The sequence below is a fragment of the Periophthalmus magnuspinnatus genome, chromosome 19 (assembly GCF_009829125.3).
Source record: "Periophthalmus magnuspinnatus isolate fPerMag1 chromosome 19, fPerMag1.2.pri, whole genome shotgun sequence".
NCBI classification, from domain to species: domain Eukaryota; kingdom Metazoa; phylum Chordata; class Actinopteri; order Gobiiformes; family Gobiidae; genus Periophthalmus; species Periophthalmus magnuspinnatus.
The window spans coordinates 9769194-9784394 of record NC_047144.1 but is presented as its reverse complement, the minus strand read 5'-3'; the positions used below and the strand labels follow the sequence as shown (position 1 = coordinate 9784394).

Here is a 15201-nt window from a genome sequence, read left to right as displayed (position 1 = left end):
AGAGCTAAAAATGTGTGTGAAATTATTTTGAAAGTGAAAACTTTTACTTAAAAATAGAATTGAGTTTTTTCCCATTCCCGGAACAATGTTGCGCAGAACAGAAATGGTTTGGACGTTACCATTAGAGTCAAGTGATATCTAGAATCATAACATTTGAAATGTGATGTGAATTGTCTCTTGTTTGGGGAGTTCTACACATCTATGTTTTATGTGTAGAAGGAGAAACCAGAGCACCTGATGATAACCTGATGAGACTGAACTGCCATTTTCTGTCTTGAAATCCCACACACTAATGGGTACTAACATAACAGCTTGCAGTGGATTAAGAAAAAGTCAAATTTAAGACACATGAAGCAATTGAGGCACATGCTGAGTCATGGTGACCCCACTGCCCCATGCCTCCTACACTTGCATTCAGTGTCAGCAGAGAAGTTGCATGGAGGAAGTGTTTGCATTGGACTATCTAAATGATCTCAGAGTGATCAGTGACTGGTGTGCAGACGCGTGTGTTTTCTCCAGAGATCATCTAAAGGAAACCATGACAGATTGGAGCTGAGAAAATTTCCATTGTGCCGACATGTTTACCTCACTCACAGTGCAGCAGGCAGAGCAGGGGGTTTGGCGGCTGGTTGTGGGGGCGGTAGTCCTGGGGGGTCAGAGGCTGTGGGAGGACTGGGTTTTTCTTGCTAATGCTGTGTAGGTGTCTCTTTCTTCTGGTTATCTAAGGGGTTAAGAAGACAGCTTCCACAATTGGACACATGGAGGTCTTCACGGTTCTGTGTGGAACAGGTCTGTGAAGTTTGTGTTCAGATGTTACATTATACATTTCAGGTGAAGAGAACATCTCAAAGTACCGTCGTTCTGTTGGACCAGGTTAATTCTGATCTGTTTCTGATCTCCTCAGTTGGAGCACTGGTCCAGCTAATAGCAACAATTTCAAATAATTAAATACAGTAACAGGCAGCTCACAAAAGAAAAAAACACCTCATCATGTCTCCTTTGGATAGGATTGTTACAATGTGTTAAATATGTACTATGAAACTTTATTGGTGGGGATCTCCTATACCTTGGAGAAGATGGGGATTGCTTTGCCTGTAAAGTTCCACAGTATGGCATAGAACACCTCTATTAATTGTTTCATTATTGGTATTTTTATTGCCTCTCTCCAGATCTGACCTGGAACTTAGCTTGGTGGCATTTCCATAGAGCTATGTAAAATTCTAGGCAAAGCACTAACATCTTCTTTGAGAAAGCAAAGTTACAGTTTGGTTAGTTGGTTATAGAGGAGTCTCCTGGTTGAAGTGACAGCGGCATAATCCACCTCAAATTACAGTTTATTAGTCACATACTTATAGCCACCAGGAACGCTAGGGCACATATTCAGACATAAACTGCTTCTATGTCTATTGTGTTCTGGTTTAGTTGTTCCTACATCAACGAGATCTGAGTGCACAGACTAGAGAAGTCCAGAGCCCTTTCATATTTTAACTTGCGCATCTACAGTCAGTATGTAGGTCCTAGTTTGGGACAGGTTGGAGTAAACGTCTCATTTATCATTGCCGCTCGTGTAGGATCATGTCGAAGTCCACATGGGAGCAGCCAAAGGTCAGAGGTCATGGTGATTTAGTTGGGGCTCATTAAAGCGGTCCCCAGCCTGCACCATTAGACTGAGCTGGCTCCATCGTTGACATTTGACTTGAGCATCATCAGAAAACATTACTGCTAATGTCCTGGAACAACCATAAAGAGTTTGAATAATGTTCTCATCTGGGCTCATTAAAACCAGCCATGGTGTGCGCAGCCTATCAACAGGACTTTTATCTGACACAGTTTAGAGCTAAACTGAATGGCTCTACATACACAGCAGGTGCACAGGTAGAAGGCAACAGCGAAGATGTCCATTTAGATCCACATGTCCATTTAACATTTGACCTGGAACACCCAAACATTTGACACTTAAAGGGGCACTGTACATTTTTAGGTGGAGAGACTGAAACTTCTTCTTTGCATGATGACTGAAATTCCACAAAACTACATAAAACTTCACAATCTCCACAGAAGATTACTATTTTTTGGCAATACAAATTGTTACTGAAAAAATTTAAACAGATACGTTTATACAATACTTTGGAGGATTCCAGCATAAAACAACAATTTTATGAGACAAGCATAGTACATCTTTAAACCTGTAATTAAACAACAAACGGCATAGCCTGATATGTAAAGATGCACTACATAACTGTTTTGGTAGAGGGCTGCCAACATGGGTGTCAATGTTTTGCCTGATTTGCAGGTGTTTTTATTTCTGAGGAAAATGCATTCTTAATGTGAGCGGGCTAGCATCTTTACTGATCTGACCAGTAATTTGGCCTGATGGTGCCTCCTTATTGTCTCTATAGAGAGGTTGGTTAAATTGAATGCCATACTATGGAACATCCCAGACAAAGCAATAAAATATCTACAGGGACAAGCATGTGGTGGGCCCTTTGACGCCAAAGTTACATAGTGCCCCTTTAAATACAAGCATTTTCTCCAATTCTGGGCAGTGTGTGTAGCTGTGCATAGACTCCATGTGTTCTGCTCTGACACTGATGGGTGGATGTTTTTTTCCTTGTGTGCACTGCTGGACCCAGGACCACATGTCAGTGCTGCGCAGTCTTTGATTGTTGAGACAAAATGGTAAAGACATTAGGCAAATGGCCTCATTAGAGCCGTTCATCTTCACCTGTTGACTGGCTGCTCCCAGGAGCTGCTCAGGTGTCAGCAAGTAACAAACGAGCCCGACTAATCTCTGTTTGAGTTAGTGTGGGCCGCGAGAGCTGGGCCTGTGGAGACCAGGGCGGGTTCTACCTGCACAGCCATTAGACTAAAGCCCATCCATCAAACTGATCCATCTTCAGTATTCAGCAGCTGTCCATCACAATAATGAGCCACTGTGTTCAGCAAATGGCTCCATAAATACTCTGAGCAGCGTCCAGTCACGTTCAATGTCTTCCATATTGTTGTCCAATGTCCTGCTCTTGTTTCTTCTGGTGGTGGAATGGTCATAAAAGTCACAGGCTGTTACACAGAGCTGTGAAGAGCCATTAATATTTATGTGTGTCATAATCATTAATGAGAGAAATAATTGGAAGTGTTTTAATATCATGCTTTGTTAACATGTAGCATCAGACCAGAAAGTGATCGTATTGAAACCTATCCCAGAAACCCAGTCTTTTGCTGACCCCATGGATAGAGAGAAGTCCAGCGCTGTCCACAATATCTCCAGCAGGACCAATACAGACATGTGTCTCATGTTGGGATCTGGTTCAGGTGATTCTGCCTGGGCCCCATAGACATACATGTACCCAGAGACAGCAGTGTGTGTGAGGGTGTATTCATATTCCAATAACCCTCTACTGGTTTCAGGACTATCATTATTATTATAGTGAAGGACACTCATTTGTCCTTGTTACGCCAGAGAATATGAACACACTGAATATTTGTGCTGCCATTTTCTGCAGATGTCTCCATCTTTCTCTGAGCTCTCCCCGAATCATTCCCCATAATTTAGACATTTATATAATGCAGCCGATTATTATTCCCAGATCATTGAACAAGTCACTTTATCAGTGTGTCAAAGGCTGTATCGCTGGAAGAGTGAGGCCTTGAAGTCATTTGGGGAGAGAGGAGAGCTGCAAACTTTTACTATTTGGATTATGAATAAAATTGTACTACATTTTTACAATCAAACAGATTGAGTTTATTGGAAAAACATTTTAATTTGACACCGACTTGAAGTAGGATAGACGTTCATTAGCTCACCTATCAGCTCTAATGGATGTACAGAGAGGAAAGTCATCACAACACTGACTGGATTACAGCCAATTAGAGAAGAAGATGAGGTGGGGGAGGGGCCAGTGGAGCAAGGCAACCATTGCACCAATAATGTGCTAATTGTGTGCGTGTCACATGAGAAAGTTTGTTCTTATTAAAATGTTTCTGAAAAAATGAGCGTTAACTGAATCATGCGTGTCTAGTTTCTGTATTTGTTTCCACATAATCAGGTGTTGTTCATTAATGTCCTCCTTCAGCTGTAAACATGTACTTATCATATGTCACTACAAACAGGAGAGTAGTGTGCTCTTCTTACTTTGGTCATACAAAACTGAGCCTGAATGTTCTGTTGTAGTTGGGAATGCACTGATCCAGCTAAATAGTGTAAATATATTCCTTTCTCAAACTTTTCACATCAAGTACCTACCCCTTAAGATAATATTTTACTTTCCAAGTACCACCAAATCTAAACCGGTCTATATCAGGCCTAAATCAGGACTAAACCTGAAGGTAAACCAGATTTAAAATGAGACTAAACCACAGCTTATGTAGTCCTAAATAGCATACCACCATAGGCAACCCACATACCACCAGTGGTACACATACCACACCTTGAAAAACACTGCTCTAAAAGACAAAGGAATTAAAATGTTAGGTAACTGAATTGTATACCTAAAAATTCTAATATTGGGTAAGCAACAGCAAGTAGCCTGAATAGTTACATTAAATGAACTCTAAACTGATATCTGAAACAAATGCGAGTCGACGCACAATATCAGTACAGAAGTCCATGCATCACCATAAGAGTTAGTATTACAAATATGAAAATGTCCAGATCAGGGCAGTTATTGTTATCTGTACATTGGCCACATCAAAATGCACTGTACTAAATAAGATGCAAATGAAAACATTCTTCACCCACAACCACCTACTCCCATTGTTGACTTGATTTCTGTCATAATTTTAGTTTATCTGTATCTCTGAACAGTCTGAATATAGTTGTGTGTTACCGTAGTGACCTGAACAGTGTTCTGCTGATCTTTTTGCGGTTTAAGGTTGAGTGGCACTAACAAACCATTTTTCTTTTATTCGGGTTTGGGACTTGTATAGGGGCATGTTCAGCTGTGGTGGATGGGCTGTGTTCATGATAGGACCGTGCGATCACAGTCCACACAGTGAGTTTAATAAAGAGTGCTGGTGATGGATGATGGCATTACGAGGCTCGGGTTTCCAGCTGGAGAAACCTGTGCCAGCGACTTAATGCAGTTAAAGCAGAGGAGGAGCGCTCGGCCTTCATTTAGCACTGTGAGGGGGGGCATAATCACACATCATTATCAGATAGAGCATAGGAGGGAGGGTCTTCTTAATGTTGTGACAATAGAGTAGGAGTAAATTAGACAGAGCATCACCTCAGGCTGATAACAGACTTTATAATTGAATGCCATTCAGTTGAACAGACGCTAGACAAACATAGGCCCACAGCCACTCTGCTGCTGAGCTCCACCTGTGTCTGGGATGTCCATGTGAGGTCCCTGCCAAGTCTACATTATGTCACCTTATTAACCTTAAAGTCTGAGAAGTTGCTATTGTTCAGGTAAAACTAAATTCAAAATGACTTCAATCAAGTAGAGTCAGGTTGCATCATTTCAATTTTAACTCTGCTCAACTTGAAACTAGGTTTAGATCAGTTAAAATCTATTTTCACTGGTGAAATGCATTAAGATGTTATGGGTTGTGGTACAGTTACTGGCCCACACAATTCAGCTTTGGACTCAAAAGTCTGGTTTTACTCACCCACTTCTCTTATTGGCTAGCCTCTGTTCTCTGAGTGAGTGACAGGTAGATTTATCCAATCACAGCTAGGTATGAGCTCTAAGAGTACACAGATTACCTTTTAAGGCAAAATAAAGCTAGTTCAGCTGACTTGTGAAAAATCTTATTTTTAACTATGCTCCAAGAAAACTGTGATTTGAATCTTTGTTACATGGCTAACAACGGTAAGTTACAATTAAGATTATGGGGTAAGAGATACTGCTACAGTTTTGAGGTTAAGATTTAGCGTAGCAGGTCACCACAGGAGCATCTGGGCAGCAGCATTAACACATGTGCATGCATTTCCCTCTGTTCTCTTTAGTGCGTTTTAATTGGAGGGAAACAGGAGCGAGAAGCGGGGCGAAAACATGATTACACTCTGCAGCACCACAACAGGGTATTGTGTAGATGTAATTACAGCAGGCTATTGTTTAATTTGCCTCTCGATGGTTCAATTCTGAAGAAAAGGCTCTGGTTTCAGGCTCATCTGGGCCGAGGAGGAGCTGCTCTCCCCAGTGCAGTTCACATATCATCACACAGCGGAGATCAAATGAATTTGTCATGCTTTGACTAATGACAGGAAAGAGGAATAAACCCAGTTAGAAAATCATCAAGATTCCCGACGTGCGCGCTCTTGGTCTAGAGTGGGGGGGTTGGCAGTGGAGGGCCTCGAAGCCTGAATATTGAGCTGTGGCTGATGGGATGTGAGGGCGCAGCGGCCCAGAATAGCAGCAGGATAAAGGAATGTACAGAAACTCCCCCAACCATTCCCTTATTAGTTTTGTACTTATTCAATCTTCCAGCCATTTTCTGAAAATAATATTCTTTAATGTGCATCCTAACCAAGCAGGGCTGTAACTCCACTGAGGCTGTAATGGAGAAACTTGAAAGATGAGGATATTTGATGAAGACCATAAACTCTGTAAACTATGCAACACTTGAAGCTGGTTAAATATACCTCTGTGCCCAGGACCCCATGTGCTCTCATGACAGTGTTTGAAAGTGCAAGTGATAAAGACTCATGTCCATGATTCTCTGTAGTCACCGGGGCATCAGGGCTGTTTCTCTCTGTAGAGACTCAGATGGCTCAGGCACATGTCTTGCAGATAGTATAAGGACATATTTATTGTTAATTGTCTGCTGAAATATTCATAGTCAGGGCTGAGGTGCTCTCTATGTCTCCATGGATCAATACACTCTGCTCATAACTTATCACCAATCAATAGCTAAGGCTGTTCAGCCTGGCTCTAGGCTTTTGTTCAAGGTTTTACTCCAGTAGGTCCAGATTATTTAAGTTTAAAGTGTGACACTGCTGGTTTTATGAATTGAAGATGAATACATAGCATCTATCTGGGAGCCTGCTGGTCACATTGATTCTGTACGACGTGTGAGAGGAGTGAGAAGGTGAAACTCTGGTCTGCCCTGTGCTCCTGTCCTGCTGCCTCAGCACACTCTTTGTGGTTGAGACGGGACAACTGCTTCATACGACCACTGTTTCCTACACCTCCGTACAAGCTCTGTGTCCTCAACTTCCTTCCTCTCACTATAGAGCAAAACTCCAGACAGGGCCATTATGGCCGACGAGGTGTCGCTGCTGTCATGTCCTGTCAACAAAACAAAGAGTCAGGAGACGGACGAGCTGTGGACACTCAGTGAAAGCACTCAGTCCCCTGCCTCCTGCTGAAGTCCCCGCCCAGATACAGGCCAAGCTCTGCACAGGTTCTGTCCCAGGTCGGAACCAGATCTGAATCAGGTCTGAACCAGGTCTGTATGAGGTCTGAATGAGGTCTGAATGAGGTCTGAACCAGGTCTGAATCAGATCTGAATCAGGTCTGAACCAGGTCTGAACCAGGTCTGAACCAGGTCAGAACCAGGTCAGAACCAGGTCTGAACCAGGTCTGAATCAGGTCTGAACCAGGTCAGAACCAGGTCAGAACCAGGTCTGAATCAGGTCTGAATCAAGTATGAACCAGGTCAGAACCAGATCTGAACCAGGTCTGAACCAGGTCTGAACCAAGTCAGAACCAAGTCTGAACCAGGTCAGAACCAGATATGAATCAGGTCTGAACCAGGTCTGAACCAGGTCTGAACCAGGTCAGAACCAGGTCAGAACCAGGTCAGAACCAGGTCAGAACCAGGTCTGAACCAGGTCTGAATCAGGTCTGAACCAGGTCAGAACCAAGTCTGAACCAGGTCAGAACCAGATATGAATCAGGTCTGAACCAGGTCTGAACCAGGTCTGAACCAGGTCTGAACCAGGTCAGAACCAGGTCAGAACCAGGTCTGAACCAGGTCTGAACCAGGTCTGAATCAGGTCTGAATCAAGTATGAACCAGGTCAGAACCAGATCTGAACCAGGTCTGAACCAGGTTTGAACCAGGTCTGAACCAGGTTTGAACAAGGTCTGCTCTGTAAAAGAGACACAGCTACAATAAATGTGATGTGTCTTTGCTGCCTTTGTGCATAAACTGTATTCTTTATGTCTCTGTGGTGAATTGATGAATGAAAGATAAAACAATGTATGAGATTCATTTCAAATAAGTTTCCTTTAAAGAGTTCAAAGTAATGGTGAGTTTATATGTTCATGTGATCAGGCCTACGATAATCAATAAGGGTGAGGTTTGGATCACAAGATGTAAAATAGTGACTCTTCAAAGCCTCAACTCTATTCTTTTCAGCTCCACCCACAGAGGAGAGAGATGTCGTTTCTTATGGGCTTTGTGATGGGGTTTGGAAGCAAAACACTTGGGCACCTTTAGAGTTGATCCACCTGTAACCTTTAATAAGCTGCACTTTAATTGTTTTTGTTAATTTGAAGAAACATTAAATTGTTATTGCAGGCTTTAATTTATACATACACATACAACACCTGATATTATTGTGTCAGCTAAAGTTGATATGTAAACTCAAAGTATTCTCTTGTGGGGTAAAGGCATAATATAAGAAAGAACAAAACATGAGGTAAAAGACAGGGAGATGTTGAAAATGTGCAGTGTTTAAAATTTGACACTTAGAATCCCGTTGGCTGTTTAGTAACCTAGTAGTTATAACAATAATTCTACTTCCTTTTGAAAGTAGATAACGGAGAATATGCCCTAACTGTTTCTTCAGTTATTGGAAGTAACATTATAATATGATTGCTCACTCACTTACTCAAACTAAACAACCAATCTGTAACACTCACATTTACAGAATTAAAAATCACTGCTCACAGCTGCATCCCCAATGTATGATATGGCCTATTCTCATGTCTGATTAAATCACTTTTGTTCATATATAGGATTATATATGATGAATACAAAAATAATGCTGTGTATTCTGTGTACAGTAAATCACAAATGGAAACCTGATCAAACTGACTCAATGCATTGACTACAGAATGAAATTACATATTGTGTGTAAATTAGGAATTAGAATACACGAGGAGTCACTTAAAACTAGTCAAGGATGGGTTTTAAATTTAGCCTTGATAGTGCGCCCCCTTCTGTTCATATCCTGGAGTTGTTTAAGTAAGAATATATCCCTGGTGCAGTTCTAAGACTGGATATAATTTACAATATCTAGGCTTAATATTTTTGGGGTGATATATATCTATATATACTTTAAATTGAATGTTAAATTAGTCTTTTTAGCCATGTGCTCTTTAAAACAATCTAAAATATTAATGAGTTTATATTTATGTCTGGTATTGTACAGTGATGGACCAACTATATTGTTGTCTATGCAACATGCACACCACATGTGAGAACAATACAATTATATTGTTATGTAATAATTTTATTGGTAGGAATTTATACATACATTTTAATATTATACATGATGAGATGAAATACAAAAATAAAATATTCAAAATCAATTTTAAATTAGAAAAACACAAAAAACAAGAGAACATTTTTTTCCAGTGCAGTGCACATGTGTAAGAACAGTAAAAAAAAGCCTTAAGGATATACACAGTGACTCACAAGAGCATCTGTGCCAGTGCAAATAATGCTCCCAAACAGGTTTCATAATATGAACAAGTGAAACTCAGGTTACTAATGTTACTAAATGATCTAGTGCGATACAGCCACACAGTGAGGACATGCCTCTCCCCAAAGACAACCAGGAAAATGAAACTTCACTTTGGTGAGACCCAGATAGACGCAACAGAGCTGTGGAAGTGAGCTGAGGAGGTGTGAAAGGATTGACTCTGATGATTATCATGATTATTATCGGATTTGATTATCTCTGCACCTGAAGCCAGGCGTCCTGTACATTTGCATTCAAGCCTATATCACAGTCGGCATGCCAACCACCTAACACCTACTAAGAGTATGCATACTGTATTACTCTTATACCAATGTAACTGAAAATAAACTTTTACAAATTGGCCAACCCTATCCTCCACTGAGCCCCTACAGCAGACTTCCCCCCAGGCTGAACGGGGTGAACTTCTGGGCCTGCTGAGCTCCGATCTCTGCCACATACAGAGCTCCTGTCTTCAGATCCAGGTCCACCAGGTGAGGCTTTGTGTCCTCCCCCAGTTGGATCACGCTCTCCACCCTACACTGACCAATCATACCCACAGGAGGCGCCTCTAACACTGACAGTTGGTTGGTGTTGAGCTGCACTACTACTAGGTGCTTCTTGTCGGGGGTTATGCGCACAGAGTAAGGTGCATCCTCAGTGAAGCAGCTGCCCCATGTACCAAGCCACTCCCCAGTGACAGAGTTAAAAACTTGAATGCGTTTGTTGCCGCGGTCGGCCACCCACACCCTCTGAGCAGCATCCACGGTTACACTGTGGGGAATGTAGAACTGTGCCAGGCCCTGCCCCTTCTCCCCATGCATCCACAGGACCTCCAGCTCCGGGGACAGTTTGATGAGGCGGTTGTTCATCCCCCCATCTCCATCCACTATGTAGATCTCTCCAGATGTGTGCACAAAGATTTCAGCAGGCTGGTCGAACTGCAGAGGGCTGACCCCACAGCCAGGCTGACCTGGAGTGCCCAGGACCTGCGCACAGCACAGCCTGTTAGAGACTTGTGGATTGTTGCTGGTAAAATAGAAGAAATATTTTACAAAATGCCAGGTTCTACTCTATATTATTATAAATATTTGCAATTCACGGGTGAAAATTAAAAAAAATATGTCTTGAAATCTAACTTGGTGTAATAAAAAAAAAAGAACTTGTAAAAGGTGGCATGTAGAGCAATTGTTTGTTATTAACTAGTAAAATATTTGTAGCCAGGGTGAAAGGTGGGCTCACCTGCAGGAGTTTTCCTGACGGAGAGTACTGTTTGATGCAGTGTCCGTATGGCCCTGTACCCACATCGGTGACCCACACACTCGGGCTGGGCGTAGCTGCATCAGCCACAAAAATGCCATGGGGCATCTCCAGAGTGCTGCTGTTCCATGACATCAGCAAATGTCCATCTGTGCTGAACACCAGCATCTTGGGCACATTGTCACCTGTGAGACAGTCAATGTCAAATGATCAGAGATTGAAACAGACAGTTATATATATGTACTGTTCACAAGTGTGTAATTATCTCATTGTTAGCCGAGGGGGTATTCCAGGTGTTTCACTGCGCAGTGTTGCCTCAAACAATTGCACAAAATGATCAAGGGTTTGCTCTTTTATTGCCGGGTATTCATAGATTCATAGTGAAAGTAGCCATATTAAATTTGTAAGAACCATTTGGTCAGCATGTACTTACTTGAGTTTGAAGAAGAATTCTGCCCATGATTAGGCAATAACATCATGCAATATTCTAAATTTTTCTCTGCTTGTGTTAACCACATAGTAATAGGCAATCAGGGAAAATAGATAAAATAGCCTTTGACTTTGAACGCAATCCTAGGTTAAAGAAAAATCCATTCAAAATCTGTTCCAGAAACAGACCCCAATGTTGCCTTCAAGTGTCACAGGGGGCAATTACCTCTCTGCGCGACGTACACCAAACCGGCATACTGGTTTACCGCAACCGCGAACACTGCGCCGGTGAAGAGCTCGGGGTTACGGGGCCACGTCAGGTCGAGCTTGTACAGCGGACTACCGAGCAGCTGGTAGTCCCTTAAAGCGGCGCTGGAGGCCCGAAGCACCGAGCCCAGACCTCCATACAGCAGTAAGAGAAGCAGCACAAAGGCCGTGGTAGAGACAAGGACGCATGTTCTCCGCAAGTTCATCCCAGGATCCTTACCGCATCTGGGGCTACAACAACATTCAGGACTCCTAATAGCCCATGGGTGACTTTAAATGTAAAATCACCAATTCGTCAGTAATATAACACACGGACGAGGGAATAAACCGGATAAACCAGGAAATGTTTTGATCGGATGTCTTCCTCCAGTGCGCGTTATTGTAGGGCTGCTGCCGCCCTCTGGTGGTCATACGCTGTACGCTCCGCGGCACTTCTGCCTCTGTTCACCTCCTGAGCCTCATCTTGATTCTTAGCCACGTCAGTCAGAACCAGACCCTCAACAAGTTACTAGCCCATATTTTGTAGAGTAGCCTTGCTTTTAATGGAAAAGCCTGCATAAAGTCCTTCAAATCAGAAAGTATAGATGTCATTGAAACCAGATTTATTTTTAAAGATTACAAACAGATTGCTAGAATCCACTTTCGTCTACCAAATGGAAGAACCTTCCAGTAATTAGTCAGTCAACTCATCTTCAATAGATTAATTCTGCATGAATAGATCCAAATATGACCTCAATGACTCCATCAAATACATGTGTGACTGCAGTAAACCTGAGGGGGCAGTATTACACCCGAGTGCGCCTGGTCTGCCGGAACAGGGACTGCATTGAGGGAGAAGGAGACGTGCTAGCCGTGGAGGCGACAGCTTCTTCTCTGACAGTACATTTTTTCCTCTCTTCGTATTTTTTTCTCTCTTTTAAAAGAAGAGCGAATGACAGTGCGTGACGGACAACGGCACCTTTCATGTAGTGTAATCCGTCGAAGATTGGACTCCATGGAGGTCGCGGACAGCCCGCTAAACCTCGTAAGTTTCCGTGTTGTTATGTTGCAATAACTGGCTAACATTACAGCAGCTAAACGAAAGCTAGCACGGTCAGATGTGTTTTTCGATGGCAAATCGTAAGCAACATTGTTTTTCATTTGGCTCTTTTTATTCGTGCGCACATACAATTATTATCAGTCATCGCTGTTGTGGAGCTTACTGTAGTGTTCATATTTAAATAGAGCTGAAGCTTTTGGAGAATAGATGATAGAGTGACTTCACCCCGTTATAACTTAATAGTACACATCCAAATCAATATGGCGCCACCCCACCCCCAAAAAGAAAACACATCATTTTAAAATTCCCAAATCGGAGTTTGTGCGTGTGTTATCGGATTGTTTTTGTTGTCCCAGGCTCATCAGCAGTGCAGGAAGGCTGAACGACTGCTCGCTGCAGGGAAATATGAAGAGGCCATTCTGTGTCACAGGAAAGCCGCAGGTAAAGGATCTCTCAAAGCTGCACTTCAACACCTTCATATATCAAGTATGTCATACCATCTCTTCTCGTCATAGATCTTCTGTCTGATGCAATGAAGACTACACAGGTTGAGCAGGTGAGACACATCTAGTATGACATAATATCATGTAACCATAGCTAAATAATGCAGCAAATACATGAAGTCAATCTGTACAGATTTAGCTGATTACTCAGATGCTCCTTGAATCAGTCTTGTTTTAAAGTTTAGTAATCTACAGCTGTAAGTGAGAGCCTTCCTGTCCTTAGTTAAAACCAGTCAACACTTTGCAGAGCTCTACAGTGTCTCATGAGTCCCAAGATTGAACTATTTTGTATCGGGTTCCAGTAAAGGAAAGACTAACTCTCTCTCTTTAACTCTCTTGTGTTTACAGGCTCGCCTGTCCATGGAGCTGCAAAGAGACACCCACATTAAACAGCAGAGATTGATCCAGGAGCGTTGGAAGAGAGAGACCAGAAGACTGGCCACCAAAGCTCGGACAATCCCTTCTGTGTCCACACTCCAGCCCTCAGATCCGGTGCAATGTGCTGGGATGGTGACCCATGAGAAGTCCAGAGATCGGGAGTACGACACTCTTTTATATCAGCTGCAGACACGCCAGAGTGGAGGTCCTCCAGCACAACAGCCCTGCTCCGGCTCAAAGACCACCAAAGACGACAAGACGCGCCTGGAGGAGCAGCAGACCACCATCGAGGACCTGCGGCGGCTTGTGGAGCACCTGATGGATGAGAACTTGCGTCTGACCACAGAGAACGATAGGCTGAGAATTGAGAACGCACGGCTCCAGTCTGAGGAGCGCTCTGAGCTGTGGGTGCTGCCACAGCCAGGAGGTGCGATGGGGACCGGAGTGGGACATGAGAAGAGGGGTACAGGAAAGGAAATTGCCATCCCCACGCTCCCTCCCCTGGAAATGCCCGCTCAGGAGGACCTTTGTCTGGATGATCTCCCTCCTCTGGAGCTGCCTGAAGACATTCAAAATGAACTGAGGGAGCTGCTGGAGGCAGACAAACTGTGACACACACATATACAGAGTGCAGGGAGGGTTAGAGGTCAGTTAAGTGGGAACTAGGTCCAGGAGCTTGCATTATGTGATAATTGTCAGGAGCAAATGCCCAAAATTTGACTGTTTTTTTTGTTAACGCTGCAGCCTGCAACAGCCTTATTTGAGTTGATTTGGATTAATTTAGATGATTAATCAATGTACATGCAGCATCAGCTTAAACAGACTATTTGCTGCTGTTTGTGCACAGGTGCTGCAGGTTTCTCTTTTTCTACAAAAGAAACCAATACAAATTATTTTAATCAGTTTTTGGAAAGCTGAAGAGAAAAAGCATCAATGCCACTTTTTGATGGTTGTAACTTATTTCATACTTGAAACATTTTAATATTAACCAAGGCTTATTTACATTTGTATGATTTAATATTCAGTTATTTGATCATGACAATAGTTACACACAGAAGGACATTGTATTTCCTTAAATACACTTCAGAAAATGTCTAAAAATTTCAGACCACTGGCGCGTCGCAGTACTCTGTACGTCAGACTCTTCACATGTGCCCCTCGGAGGATCACTGCTGTTCAGGGATATATGTTCTGCCATTAATATCTTCTTTGCTATTTTAATGTGGTCTCAACCTCAAACCTGTGCACCACAGAAGAGATCTATGGTGGCGTATTTATTACGGAAACAATTACAATTTTAAAGATCTATTGAAGGGTTTATAATCGTCATGTCACACACATTTCCCAGGATGCCTTGCACTGCCTGGAAGATCAGTGCCAGTCTGAACTTTGCTGTGTGGGTAATGATTAGGAAAACAATTGAATCAAATTAAGTTTATTATATTATTCATTTGTAATAGATCTGATTATGAAATGACTTTATGTCCAAAATAATAAATTCTGTACTGTAAAGTGTTAAGTGTCTTTTTTTTTTTTTTTTTTAAATATGGATCCATTGTACATTGTCATGTGTAAAGGATACATGTATTTATGTTTCTAGACTTAAGCTTCACTGAGCTACATGAAGGACACCACACACCAAGGCATTTGGAACAAGCGCTTATAAGTTTTATTAAACTGCAGTAATCCACA

The 15201-nt window shown here is 42.4% G+C and overlaps 2 protein-coding genes across 2 annotated transcripts; one reads left to right on the top strand and one right to left on the bottom strand.

Moving 5' to 3' along the window:
* Window positions 1–8864: 8864 nt before the first annotated feature.
* Window positions 8865–11966, bottom strand: LOC117387543 (NHL repeat-containing protein 3-like). The gene is made up of 3 exons (XM_033985065.2): window positions 11549–11966; window positions 10876–11078; window positions 8865–10622 (listed from the first exon to the last, which is right to left on the bottom strand). The coding sequence occupies exons 1-3, from the start codon at window positions 11793–11795 to the stop codon at window positions 10023–10025; spliced, it is 1050 nt and encodes a 349-aa protein (XP_033840956.1). The 5' UTR covers window positions 11796–11966; the 3' UTR covers window positions 8865–10022.
* Window positions 11967–12417: 451 nt separating this feature from the next.
* On the top strand, window positions 12418–14790 carry nrbf2b (nuclear receptor binding factor 2b). Its single transcript, XM_033985267.2, has 4 exons — window positions 12418–12613; window positions 12985–13069; window positions 13144–13184; window positions 13480–14790. The coding sequence occupies exons 1-4, from the start codon at window positions 12521–12523 to the stop codon at window positions 14119–14121; spliced, it is 861 nt and encodes a 286-aa protein (XP_033841158.1). The 5' UTR covers window positions 12418–12520; the 3' UTR covers window positions 14122–14790.
* The last annotated feature ends 411 nt before the right edge of the window (window positions 14791–15201 follow it).

Bases quoted from the DNA above. Each gene is read 5' to 3' on its own strand.
- LOC117387543 (XM_033985065.2), bottom strand. From the start codon at position 11,795: ATGAACTTGCGGAGAACATGCGTCCTTGTCTCTACCACGGCCTTTGTG. The intron at 11,079-11,548 runs GTAATTGCCCCC...ACTGTCTCACAG, and splicing joins GGTGTACGTCGCGCAGAGAG to GTGACAATGTGCCCAAGATG. The intron at 10,623-10,875 runs GTGAGCCCACCT...TGCTGTGCGCAG, and splicing joins CGTCAGGAAAACTCCTGCAG to GTCCTGGGCACTCCAGGTCA.
- nrbf2b (XM_033985267.2), top strand. From the start codon at position 12,521: ATGACAGTGCGTGACGGACAACGGCACCTTTCATGTAGTGTAATCCGT. The intron at 12,614-12,984 runs GTAAGTTTCCGT...TTGTTGTCCCAG, and splicing joins CGGACAGCCCGCTAAACCTC to GCTCATCAGCAGTGCAGGAA. The intron at 13,070-13,143 runs GTAAAGGATCTC...TTCTCGTCATAG, and splicing joins GTGTCACAGGAAAGCCGCAG to ATCTTCTGTCTGATGCAATG.